This window comes from Glossina fuscipes, unplaced genomic scaffold (genome assembly GCF_014805625.2).
Source record: "Glossina fuscipes isolate IAEA_lab_2018 unplaced genomic scaffold, Yale_Gfus_2 147, whole genome shotgun sequence".
Taxonomy (NCBI): domain Eukaryota; kingdom Metazoa; phylum Arthropoda; class Insecta; order Diptera; family Glossinidae; genus Glossina; species Glossina fuscipes.
This window is the reverse complement of record NW_023998490.1, coordinates 1,701,362-1,715,454: the sequence shown is the minus strand read 5'-3', so window position 1 is coordinate 1,715,454 and position 14,093 is coordinate 1,701,362. Positions and strand designations below refer to the sequence as shown.

General features: G+C 33.1%; 1 protein-coding gene across 1 annotated transcript; it reads right to left on the bottom strand.

Moving 5' to 3' along the window:
* Window positions 1–494: 494 nt before the first annotated feature.
* LOC119641325 (23 kDa integral membrane protein) lies at window positions 495–5,222 on the bottom strand. The gene is made up of 5 exons (XM_038039911.1): window positions 5,053–5,222; window positions 4,155–4,343; window positions 3,847–4,032; window positions 1,029–1,229; window positions 495–798 (listed from the first exon to the last, which is right to left on the bottom strand). The coding sequence occupies exons 1-5, from the start codon at window positions 5,116–5,118 to the stop codon at window positions 583–585; spliced, it is 858 nt and encodes a 285-aa protein (XP_037895839.1). The 5' UTR covers window positions 5,119–5,222; the 3' UTR covers window positions 495–582.
* Between the last annotated feature and the right edge of the window lie 8,871 nt (window positions 5,223–14,093).

Genomic DNA, 14,093 nt, shown 5'->3' with positions numbered 1-14,093 from the left:
TTATGTTGTTTTTTTTTTGCCAATCAATTTTTCGAACATATCGACTGATAGTGTGTGTCGGTAAACATTGGAAGCCAATGACTGAGAAAAAAGAAAAACAAATTTCTTCACATCTAGATGTTTTAATGATTTTCTCTCTAATTCTAAGACAGTTGTTTTTTTTTCAAATTTTATTATTTTTTCAAACGAATTTTTTCAAATTTCTGTTATATTTTCTTCTTTTTTTTTTTGTACATTTTTAACTGTTTTTTTTTTTTTTGTTTTTTCTTTTTCAATTAAAATAACAATTTAAGTTGAGGGCCACATTAATTTTTCATCTTCATCTCGAATTTTAACTGCTTTTTTCTTCTTTCTGTTAATTTGAATCTAGAAGAGAGAGAGAAAGAGAGAGAGACTGTTGTTGTTGTTTGTTGTTGTTGTTGTTATTGTTGTTGTTTTTTAGTTTAATTTAATTTCTTTTGTTTTCTTTTTCTTAGTGAAGTTTAATGTTTTTTGTTTGTTTGTTGGTTTTGCTGTTGTTGTTGTTGGTTTTGCTGTTTTTTGGGTTTATTCTTATTTTCTTACTTAAAAGCTAATCGCTTGTCATTTTTGACCGCCCTGGGCACTAGTTTTAATGACTCGATGCCCGGGGGCTGTAGGTGATAAACTTAACGGAGACGGCATATCCTGGCGTTTATCCTGTATAGACAATGGCAGAAATTGTTGTTGACGTTTCTTACTCAGTTTATTGTTATCATAACCGTTGTCACTTTTGCCGAACAAAATAGTTAAGTGGACTGCACAAAATAGACCCAAACTCTGCAAACGCATTACATAAAAAATACAGAATGTCATTAAATTTGCAGTCTTGTGTGTGTGTTTGCTTGTGTGCATATATTTATAAGCATTTATATCTCTATACCCATAAACATACATACATACACACATATGTTCTTATACGTGTCCATATATATATACATTTATATATATATATATATATATATGTGTATGTGTGTGTGTGTTTGTGTGAAATATACATCAATCTGTACCTGGAAAATGGCTATAATAGCAGCACTAAATGCAGTAATAAGCAAGCGATGCTTGATTTGTTCGGAGACAACAGCCAGGCAGCCACGTTTGTAATGAGTGTCGCAAGCCGATTCATAGGCATGTTCAGGCCGAGAACAACAAGACCAGGGCAGTGACAAACGGCGATAATCCAATGGTCCATCTACACCACAACATTGCAACTATAATGAGATTTTTAATTAAAATCGAAACCAAGCTTTGAAACGTTCAAATGTCACTCAAGAATTTATCCTTCGATTACTTCCGTTTTTTTTTTGCTACAAAGTCTTTCTTTCAGATTTTAAAAGTTCAAGGGGCAACTAAAGCAATAAAATTACCCCTTATAATCGATATCAGTTGTCGGCTTCTACTAAAAGCATTTATGCGGTTAGTTCTAATATACGGTAATTGGTTTGTAATTGATCGAATTGTATTTCGCAGTCAAAGCAAGTTTGTCTGTCAATATTTATCATTATAACCGCTATAAACAATATTTTCATAATATTTCGCATTTCTATTCTAAAATTCTCTTTTAATCAATCAATCAAGATTAATTTGCTTAACAGCAAATAATTCACACTGGCTTTTACGTACCCAAACAGATATTGTCTTTATACACTTCACTTTTTTTGACTAAATTTCAAATGCAAAAAATCTCAAAGCAATTGATTGATGGACATTGAGGTTATATTGTATCCCTAAGGATGGTCTTGACTAGTACGACGAACGAAGAGTGATGAAATTCACACTATTTGTCTGCATATAGTACTTATGCTCTACTTCTATTCATGTAGATGAAGAGAATTTTTCGCTAAAAAGCATCTAAGGAGAGCTTAATGCAATTACACACTTCACTTCTTTCCTAAGATGTAAGAAAAAGAATACGAACGTGGCTAAGCGAGTACGGAACAAAAGAGAAGAAAAGTTGTCTTTTAAAAAACATTGTCGAGACCCATAACGGTATCCTTCGGTCAGTTCACGATTACGCCTTTTCAGAACTATGCAAAATGGAACCCTCTTGTCTCCATTATCAAAAGAAATTAAGTCAAGGATTCTAAATATTTCTTTTTAACTGATGGTGGTCTTATTATATCTCACTTGTTCAGAAATATATTTAACAGAGCCATCGATATATCTTAACGGCATAACTAAGCTGGAAAAGGGCTAGTGACACATAAATCTTAGCAAGAAACGGGCATGGTGTATCAAAAATCACGCTCTACGCAAAATAACAAATTTAACCGCAATTTAATCGCAGCCAGTAGCAAAAAGAAATCCACTCACTCAATATACGCTTTACAACTTATCACATATATCATATATCGTACAGTACATCGTTATTATGCAAACTAAAAGCTACGTTTAGATAGTCTTAGGTATTGATTGATGTGTGACTTCCTTGTAGTGAGTGACGAACACTCTGCCGGAAGTCACCGTGACAAGACAGACCACGTGGAAGATGAACAAAATTTTTCTTTCAGACAAACAGACAAACATGGCTAGGTCGAATCTATCCTTCTTTTCACTCTCCCGCTCTAATCTAAAATGTCTATGCATACGTCCACACGTAAAAACAAATAAGGTAGTCGACCGATGTCAACAATTGGATACCCTACACCACTTCGCCTAACACAATTATTTACTGGTCAAGAATGACCATTTCGTGCTACCGCACCCTTTTCATGAATGCCCGCATACTGGAGGGTGCCCAAAACGTCACATAATGAGATCCAAATTTTGCAAAGTTAATTTACTTCCTAAAATTTTAAAATTTTTCAGATTCCCTTATAAAAAATTACAAATAAGACTGTCTCTCTATGTAAGGAGTTGCTGTAATGACAATCTCTACCTTCTAAAATATAGATCTATATGATCCAAATTCCCTACTATTAATTTTTTTCATAAATTGCTAACATGGACCAACTTTTGTCATAAAGTATTAAGAATTAAACCTTTTTCTGAAGGGCTTGCTATTCATGAGAAATCGTATATGGGATGGGATTCAAAAAAGAGACCCACGTGATTCAAATTTGGTTCACTTAACTTGTATGCCAAATTACTACGATGAACAAATTTTATATAAGGGCGCACGTTTCTTCAGCATCCTTATATGCGAAGGTATACAAAACCTATATGGTACAAATTCGCTACGATTGATTTCTTTGTCAATTTACTACTATCAATCAATTTTCGACATAAATTATTGAAATTTAGACCTCTTTATTATATAAAAATTTAGTTTTCGTAGAAAAGGATATGTGAAAAAATTGCCGCAGTCAAACCAAATTTCTCATACCAATTTAAAATGTTGAAATAGTATTACTCAGCGACTTTTGTCGAATAATTTTGGAAATTACAATTTTTTTTTTTTGGGTGGGCAGACATGGGGAGACGGACAGACAAGTTTACAGTCATTTTCTGCTTCCATCGATATAAAAGAGATGGGTCTATTCTAAGCCTGTCTGGGCGTTACATACATTCCCACAAACTAAATTTACCTGTACGATAAGTGATGTAGAATAGAAACGTTGGGATAAACTGTTATAAACCCGTTGATGAGTAAGGAATGCCAAACCTTCATTGACGCTAACCTTCATTGCGTCTAACTGATCGCTATGAAGCTCGACACTTTTTAGACTATCTTTAATAATATTTTCTTATATAAATGTATAAGGATACCATCAATCATATACTAGTATATGATCCCTTAAAAAAAATTTGGTCAAGGTTATTAGCATATATGTATAGGTACATACTAATGAACATCACATACCCATATGTATGTTTAATTGAATATACCTGGGATTGCATGCGATTCCATAAATGTAGGTTATCAACCTTGGTCCTTGAAAATTTATCCAAAAATTCCACAAAGGAATCATCTATGAATATCTCAACAGATGAGGGCAAATTTTCACGCATGGCCAGCGACCAACCACACAACATAAATTGTACACATATGCAGGTCACCAAGAGAGTTGTAAACTGTTTTCAAAAAAAAAAAACAAGAAAATAAAAAAACAATAATAAAAAACCCAGAGAAGAAAATGCCATAGGGAGTAATTATAAGAGAATTTAGATTAAATAAACGTAGATCTATAGATTACCATGCCTAGGAGACAGCGTTTACGCTGATTAGTAGCCTGACAGCCCATCCAACATAATATGAATGTAATGGGTCCCAAGCATAATAATATGGCGGCGGGTGCCCATAATTTATTCTGGACAATGCCATAATAACCTGAATGCCCCCATAGCAATGAGGTGCCAATAAAAATTTGAGCACATCCTGTCACCTAAAACAAAAACGATACAAAAGAAATAAAAAAGAAAATGCCAGCGTAAATAAACCTAAGTTCAAAAGTTAATTTTTACGATTTCTACCTTTGTATGCATAAACGTAGATATTTATAAACATTTATATCTCTATACGCATATACATATGTACATGCATGCATGCATGTGTGTGTCTATATGTATGTATGTATGTTTGTATGTGTGTGTGTGTGTGTGTGTGTGTGTGCATGCATAAAGGCATGCATGCATCTTTCGTAAAATTTTTGTAAAAGTTTTTAACACATTTTGTATGTATTACGGTTTCCATAGTATTTTTGGATGTTTTGCAGAAAGCTAAAGTTGTTTAAGGTCATTTGCCTTGACTGCTTTCTAGTGCTTAAAATACTCTATTACACATAAACACACACATACATACGCACACACATACACACACACACACACACACATACATACACACACACAAAATCATATAAAGCCTGCATAGTAAGCAAGTGTCCTGCTTATACTACAATAGTTGCGCAATCATGTTTTTTCTTTCGTTTTCTTTTTTCTTTTGTATAAATGTTTATCTTACGCGAAATTCAAAAAAAAACCTTGAAATGTTTTCTTAAAAACATCTCTTCAAACTTCTATTTTATAATAAACACTTGATATATGCTATTACTTTGAATTAATTCGTATTTTCGCTGCCTTTATGTTAATACATACCGTTAGCAGGACCACATAACAATAAACTAAATATTTGAAACATTTTATACGTTTTGTCAATGCCATCTCATTTACTGTTTATATGAAATCATGAAATCTTGATTTATTTTTAATTCGTTTTTTTCTTTGTTTAATAATTTTTCTAATTAATTTTATTTATTTAAAAGGAGTACACTTTTTCATTCAACTATTTTGTATTATTAATTTTTTATTTAGCGTTTTTTAGCTTTTAATTTTGTGCCACATTTTGTGTGAGTTGTTATTTGTAGTCGCTGGGTATTTTGTGCGATGTCCACTTTTCAATAGATTTGTTTGTCTTGTTCTTCTTCTCTTTTTTCAATATATTTCCATTTGCAAGTTTTTTTAAATTCTCATGCAGTTAGCGAAAGCCTTCGTTTTAAGAAATTTTAAATTATAAAAAAGTAGTATTTGATGTTCGAACTAAGTAATAAAAATTATAAGAAAATCCGTTTATGATAAATAGTAACCAGACTTTTTCTAACATATTATTGTTATACACTATCTTTAATTTGAACAGTGGATTCATTATCTATAACCTATGTTTACGCAAATCAAATAATAAGTCCGTATATCGTACACAACACACAGAGCACAAACACAATAATAACAAAACTCTGGCTAGCTTTTGTTTGTGTTATGCATTGCATGCTTTTGGGGGCAAAAAGAAGCAACAACAAAATAAAAAGTGTGCCCATAAAGTATGTCAAACTTCACAGGGTTGCTACTCATTGGTGTATATTTTTCAAAAAAAAATAAATTTAAAATAAAATTAAAAAAAAAAAAGTATTTATTTATTGTCTGCATATTTTGTAAATAAAATTACAAAGTATGGATTTAGAGGTTGCCACATAAAAACGATCACATATTCGCCTGTATTGAAAACTTTACAGCACATGAGATTTGAACCCGCGATCCTTGAACTCTTAGCTATGTGGAAAAAGAATATTACAGTTAAAAAAGAGAGATAAGAAAATATGGCATCGTAATGACAAACGGCAACAAGATAAGTGGACTAAAGCGGGCGCGCATACAAAAACATAAATAACTGTTTACGCTGATCGAAGGAAAACACTTGTATTACAAAAGTAATGAGAATTTTCACTATACATCCGTTTAAGCTGTCAGTAATGCACTACAAAACTTTAATGTTGCGGTGCATTCAGCAAATTTGGTTAACAATTGCTAGACGATTTATGGGAAATTTTGGGAAATTAAAAATGGAATTACGCTAATCACTGATAAAAATATTGAGAAAATATGAGGCAATTCCGTCTACCAGAGGGGTAGCTGAACTGTATGCTATGTGAATTAAAGTTTCATCATGTTTTTAATATGAAAAAAGTAGTGACAGAAGCTAGGAATTTTTTGAAAAATTCTTAGAGAAATACAATACCACTGCGATGCGATATCGATATCGAATTAAACACAATGCACAAACAAATCTTTCGTCGGTGTTTCTTAATCCGAAAACTGAAAACGTTCCTACCTTCTTGTTAAAATCACATATATTTTATAGATTGTTACAGTTTTATGTTTTTACTCTTTGTTTTTTATTTCAATTTAATTATTGTCCGCAGTATTCGAGCATACTGTAAGCAAACTTTTATAGAAGTAGATGGCTAACTAACAGAAAAGTAATTCATAATTAAATGAAAGTTTACATAGTTTACATATTATAATAAGATAAAAAGTTTTATATAAAGCGCAGTAAACATCTATTTAAAATAAAGAGTTTAATTTCTGCATTGCGCGCTAGACATGTTTGTTGACTAAGGCTCATCCTTACCACAGAAGATATTAAACCAATTGTCGAATAACCATTAATGAATTATTTAATAAAAAATTTAAACCCCGCTATATAATTTTTATTTGCTTAAATGCTGGCAATAAAAAATAGAACAAGCGCCGCTCTCCACTAATATGAACACTGCATTCACCCTATTTCCGTGGTAAAATTATTATTATAACGAAAAAAGAACAAAAATTAAAAAGCTAAGTTGTAAAGAGAGTAAATAAATCATTATTTCTCTCATTATGTTTGGCTTATTCCTATTATTCCTGTCGTTGCATATGCAACAATTTCGTATGTTTTCTCCATACCTCCTCCTGATTTTGTATGAAATATTTTCCCTGGCACAGAGAAATATTTGATTTTGGGTTAAGAGCTATCTAAATGGTACTTAAAAAATATCAAACTTTACAACTCACAGAAGGAATTTAGTAATAAAATGGAGCAATTGTCGGGTGTTATGACCATCATCATCATCGTTGGGGGGTGGATTTTTGACTTTCGTATTGTTGTTTACATTTGCCAAAATGCAAATAGTGCGATTTACATTGACAAGTCGAAGAGGACCTCACATGCCCATAGGCAATAATTGTTCTTCGATTTGTTTTTCACAAATACTCCCGACCATAAATATCGCAGATTAAATATATTTCTATTAAATATATATAGAAAAAAGTATCTGAAATATCTCCTTAAAAGTGGAGTTTCACTTAAAGACGTCGTCTTAAATCGTTTCAGAAAATCATTATAAATCGATTGGTATACTGAAAGTGAATCATGTTAGTCCTTATAAAGGAGCCTACAGTACAATTGGTTTTAATGGATTTAAGGAAAATTTTTCATTTAAGGAGGGATTCACTTGCAACCTGGATCTATTCTTGTTCCGGGTGTGCTTCTGTGCTAGCTGTGTATATGCTGTTTTTATTTTTTTTTTATTTATTTCTTTTTCTCTCTCTTTTTATTTATTTACAAATGAATTGTTATTTTTAACTTTTTAATTTATTTTTAACTTACTGTGCTATTATTATTCTTCTTTTTATCTTCCTTTTTATTGTATACTAGTTTTTAAAACAATTCGTATAAGATTTTCTCTTAAGATGCTCTGAATTCGACTGTAAATTTCTTTAGTTGAATATATGACCAGTAAGAGGAAGACTTGCAAAATATATGACCAGCTGTAAAAGGAAAAGCAGACATATTGCAATTTACTTATTTTCATTTATTTATGGCGTTCATCACTTCGCTTCTACAACAATCAATAAATGTTAAATTAATAGTTTTCAGCATCATTCGTCATTTGTTTGGATCTACTGTAGAACGCTCGCTAGCAAAACAAATTTTCGCAGAGCACTAAGAAGAAGACCTGCACATGTAAACTTAATCGTTGTTCGTTTGAATCCATATTCAAAAAATACATTAACCTTTATGAGAAAATGAAAAAATAGTCTTATTTTTATTTACTAATTAATGTTAAGGTTTGGATATTGAGGCCAAAAGTAATTTAACTATCTTGACTATTAACTCTCCCCTCGGCTAGCAATGTTGCCGGCAAATCACAACCGAAGCAGGCATCACTATCGACGCAGTGGTTTATGGTCGTGCGCCAATGGGAATCCAAAAGGAGTATGTAGGGGTTGCCGTATATAATGAGAAGGTAACGTTAATCCGTTTCTCGTTTTGAATGAAACCTAATGCGTGGCGCACCCTTGACGAACCCCTCTACTTATAAGAATATTATTTGTTGACATCATTAGCACGGTCTTCTTCCAATACAAATTTTTGATGTAGCGACTATCTTTTTCGCCAATAGCAATTTTTAATTTGCCATGCTCTACTTGGCCAAAGAATTTTTCATAAACTACGAAAGAAACAAAAACATCTTCGTGCACGTCCCTACAGTTCCGGATTAGAACCTGAATGCAGGTGCCCATGCCTTTCCCTAAACCAAACTGATTACTGCCAAGTGATGAATCGCATTTACTACAGAGCTTCAGCTCAATTGCCCTTAGGAATATTTTCAGAACAGGATTCATTGAAAACATAAGGACTATTTAATCCTTAATCCGTGCGTACTCCTTCGGTAGACAGAGTGCCGCGCTGCTCACTCCTTTTATGATACTTTGTCGATGTTCACATATAAAATAAATGGAGAACTGGCTGGCTTCATCAATTAGCACATGGGCAAAATGATTGGGTCGAAAACCCATTTGCAAAAAATTTCCTAGGGTAGCGCAAGTACCAATCGTTAGTCGATGGCGCCCTAAAAACTTCTTTTCACATTCGCATCACAGTCCGGACTTACTCACAATCATATCATCTTTACAGGTGTCATCTATGCCAGTATCCCAATATCTATCCCCTGTTGCGCAATACGGCATCAAATGCTTTGGTGTAAGTTCTTCTTTGAATTCATTATGAGACGCTACACCTTTAAGATCACCCATTTTCAATACAGCGGATTCGATCAAACGCGTCATTATTAGATCAGCAGAACTATTGGAAGATGTGCCTACAAGCAGATGTGCACTGGGTGTCAATTTAAAAATTTGCAAAATGCTCTCCACTAGCTTTGCATTTTTTCCTGGGGATCCGAAAATCACGTATGGCATGTTGTAAACTTCTCCTCGCAGTATATTTGCTACGGCTTTTTTCTGCATAGAGTTCAGTGTGCAATTGTGCCATTTACACTGGCAACTGTCTAACAAGAGGTTTTCCTCATCATTTAGTTGTATATCTAATTGTGGGCATTCACGCATCTGTACTCGGGAGGGAAACAAAAACTTTTCGCCTATATTTTTAACCGCTCATAGTACTGTTTACGGTAGCCATAACGGGAGAAATAAAATTCTAGACGATAATCTTCGCCGTTATATTTTCGCTGAAAGTTGGGATCGAACTTAAGCAGAATGCGAATGAGAAGCACTTTGAGTATCACTCCTTTATACATCCGTTGGGCATTTTCGCCGTCGGCCCAGGTGTTTTCGGCTTTAACCATATCTCTATGGTCAGAGCTAAATACTTTCCCTCACGTGTGAAATGCGCTCGTTCACGGTTATACGGAACTTGACAAAACACTCAATCACTTCTAAATATACGAGTGTTTGGAACCGACTCTCGTTGTGACATATGTGTAATTCTCCTTTGAGACTCGGGAACATATATTAAATGTTTTCGAATATGCCATTTGTGCAACGCGACCTAAGACACGCCCATTTTAGTCGTTCGGGCACATCAAAGCTTCCGATACGAGTGGTATGCTGTACGGTGGAGGAACACATGTGTGATGAGTAGTTATATACATAGGAGAGATTATGTCGTAATAATTTATAGAAAACAATGAGCCACAGCCGTTGGATAGTTCATACAATGCCTTTTCGAAACAATGCGTTATAAGGTAAGTGGCCGATAAAGTGGTCCAATTCCGAACATTTCTAAATTCATTCGACCTTGTCTCAAAACCCATTGGTGTACCTTATTTCAGAAAGACAGACAAGCATAAATTGGCATAATAAAATTTAAGTCTATCTCCACTCCTTCCGGGTGTTACATATATACAATCGAACAAATTTAATAGGCCTTTGCATGTTTTAGGTTGTAAAGAAGGTATCCAGGTTATATATAGATAATATCACCATAATACAACCGCCATTTGTTCGATATGTAGATTCATATTCCGTTCCGACTTGTTCTTAGAGCGAGGTACACAGAAGCTCCTATTGAGAACTGGTATTTTTTGGCATCTGTCTGTAGGCTTATTTTGACAGCCTTGGTGTGAAGGCCGACTATTTCATTGATTTGTCAAAATTGAAATATGTGGATTTGCTGATGGATTTAGGGGTTCTATTCAGCCGAAGACTATGCTTTAACATCAAATTTTTCGACTTTTCACAAAACTTTACAAGAATTGATAAATCACTTGGTATACATTCAAATAAAACCAATGAAAAAAAAGGCTTGCCTTTCGTAGGAGCCCTTATATGAGAGGGTACTCTGTCCTCTTATTCAGGTACCCTACACTACTTAACTTAACATATTTCTTCAGTTATGTTCGTGATAGAATAGCAAAAATTTTACATTGCCTCCACTTGAATGCTTACGTTTCGGGAGGCTTTGTGTGGGAGGGAGCCCTAAACACGAATTAATTTATGGTTTCCTAAAAATAAACTTATATACTACGAATTTGCCATACACAAGTTTATTTTCCCTGCGCCCTCCGCGTCGCCCTCCGCGTGGCCCATGGCATTGATAGGGGCCGCGTCTACGAGAATTATTGCTACTAGGTTTATTGTTACCAGAGGCCTGTTCACGCCGTCGATCTCCTTCAACACATCTTGATATATGTCTTTCATTAATTCTTCTTTCTCTTTCTTTTTCTGAAAATATTTAAAAGTTAATTACCCCAAAAAATAAAAAAAATTTTTAAATTTGACCTGTCCAGAGAATTATTTTCTTCTTTTCTCTTTTATTGTCTTCTAAAAATATATATAAAATAAAATTGATAAACTTATATTGACACTATATTAGAAAAAAAAATGAAATCTTACTTGCTATTTTAACTCTTTTTCTCTTATTGTCTCGTTTAAAAATGGATTCTTGCAATATTTTAGCGCTGTTTCCAGCACTGTAAAAAAAGGACATTACTCTTTCGTACTAAAAAAACAATTTTTAACAATGTAAGTTATCAATATAGTGTATGAATTAGTTTATTAAATTTTTTGCATGCATTTCGGTTATATTTCAAATTTTATTATTCGTTTATAAAATAATGACCGTATGCATGCGAAAAATTATCCTTATGGAAATTATATAACTTAAACACCTTAAACACTACTCTGTGGTGAACGTATGCGGTTTTGAATCCTTAAACACAACTCTGTGCGTGCGAAAAATTAGATAATGCAAATCCTTAAATAAGACTCTGCGTGCGAAAAATTAGATAATTTAAATCATTTTTGGAGGTTATAAAGAGATTTTTGGTAAAGCTTGCTTTAAATGTACATTTTCTTTTTAAAAAAAAAAAAAACCAACAATTGGAAAAAAATCTAATAAGTGCATTTATTTGCCTTCATAGAATCTTAGAAAAATTGTTTAGGTCAATTTTGAATAATTTTATATTTTATTCCTGATTAGGTTCCAAAAATAATATAATATAAAGTGTTCCAATATCTTTTTATCTAAAATCAAGAAGTAAAAAAACGGATTTACAAACAAACGTCCATACACATACGTCCACATTTGACTTGAAAAAAACGGTTTAAACTTTTACTGCGGTAAGTCCATTTTTTTTATAATAATAAATTTATCAATAAAGTATTTACAGGCATAAAGTCCATTAATCGAAATAGAACTAGTCAAAACCTGTCACTTACCAGAACCTCTATACATCGAAATAGAACTAGTCAAAACAATCCACTCAACAGAACTCACTGCGGTAAGTCCATTTTTATAATTAATGTTTGGTTTAACCCTCCAATAGCTTCAACTAAAGCTGAAATTATTATTCTAATAATTAATAAGTTAGATAAAGAATATGAAATTGGCATTAAAGGATTAATTTTTATTATTTTTGTTGTGTTAATAATAGTAAAGAATTAGCTCAGGATAAACCTTCCATTACGGTAGGATTTATTTAACTAAATGGAGCTGATGCACTTTTTAAGAGGAGTATATATATTTAAATTCATATTAAATTGAAAATTGCTAAAATTTCATATCTACTTAAAAGAGAAATAACGAAAAAAACAAGAAATTTTATTAACGGACAAGTGTAGATCGATTCAGTATTTGATGCTGATCGAGAATATACATGCTTAGAAGTGGCTTTGGAGCTTCTTCTGGACATTATGTTATTTCAAGCACAACGGTGATTTGTTGCGCTAATCCTTATATTCGTGTAATAAGTGTAAAAATACATTTGAATTTTTACTGCGCTATTTATCAAAAGACCGTAGAGCAAATTGAGATAAATTTTGAATAACGCATTATTTGTGCAGCAATTGCAGCAATTACAGGTGATGAAAGAATGTTCACAATTACTTCTGCCGGCTGATAAAATTGCAGTTGGTTCCGGGGATGGTACATGCATTTTATTGCTTTTATTATGATTATTTGATGCAACTCTCGCTCGGTAGTGGGACTGTTGATTCGTGTGCTGTTGCTGTTTGCTGCACGACAACCAAATTTTGAAGATTTTCTAATTGATTTATTAAGATATTATTGGAAATCAAATCGATTTGCGTTTGGAAAGTCTGCTGAATTTGTTGCTGTTGCTGTTGATCAGATGTATGCGTAAGTACCGCATTCATGGCTTCACGATCATGTTGACTCAAACGGAGATTGGCTAGTTGTACTAATAAGCCATATTTAGAAATTTCACCTAAATTAAAAACATTTATTTGCTTATTCAAGTTTGAATGTACGGATGTAATTTTACAATTTAGAAAAATACAGAAAGTTGTTTACCGAATTAGCTTTTTGAGTGCGATTTTCTTTAAATTCGTCGTTATTGATATCATCACCCTCGCCAGAATTTTCTTGGTTACCGAAATAAACTTCCTCGATCGTGGCCATCATCCGAAACCGTACAGTTCAATTGTATCCAAACGTGACGTTGGGCCACAACTGAACCTTCGGGTTCAACCTGACCCACATAAGTTATCCGCGGCATTTTCATATGCCTTGCCACCTCGCAAATGGCATTGTAAAAGCGCCTCATAAAGCATTTATCGGGCAATAAATTTTCATCGACACGATAGAAGAAAAAATATCTTTAAACTATCTTTATTGCACCACTTGCGGTATGGACGTATTTAACATCCAGTAGGACTTAAAATAGGCCCACCTTTTATTATACCAAACAATCCAGAATCGTTTTTTCAATCGATATAAGCTTCTCTGTCCATTTCTCTGCCTGTCGGTATAGGTTGCAATTTTGGAGATATTTTGATGAAGTTTGATGCACTGACATGCTTTGCCACAGGAAGAACGCTGTTGAAAATGGTTTGGATCGGTCCACTTTTCCGACCACTCCCCATCATTTGAAAAGTGGTTATAGAAGAAATAATTTATTATATATATGTCAATAATCATTATTATTTTATCAATATCAAAATTTATCGAAAAATTTGTTTCAACTGGGGCAAATTTTTTCATCCCGCTCCAATCTAACTGTTTATACGAAAACTGGATCTATATATGTTAAAAAGATATAATTTTCAATATTTCGTGGTGA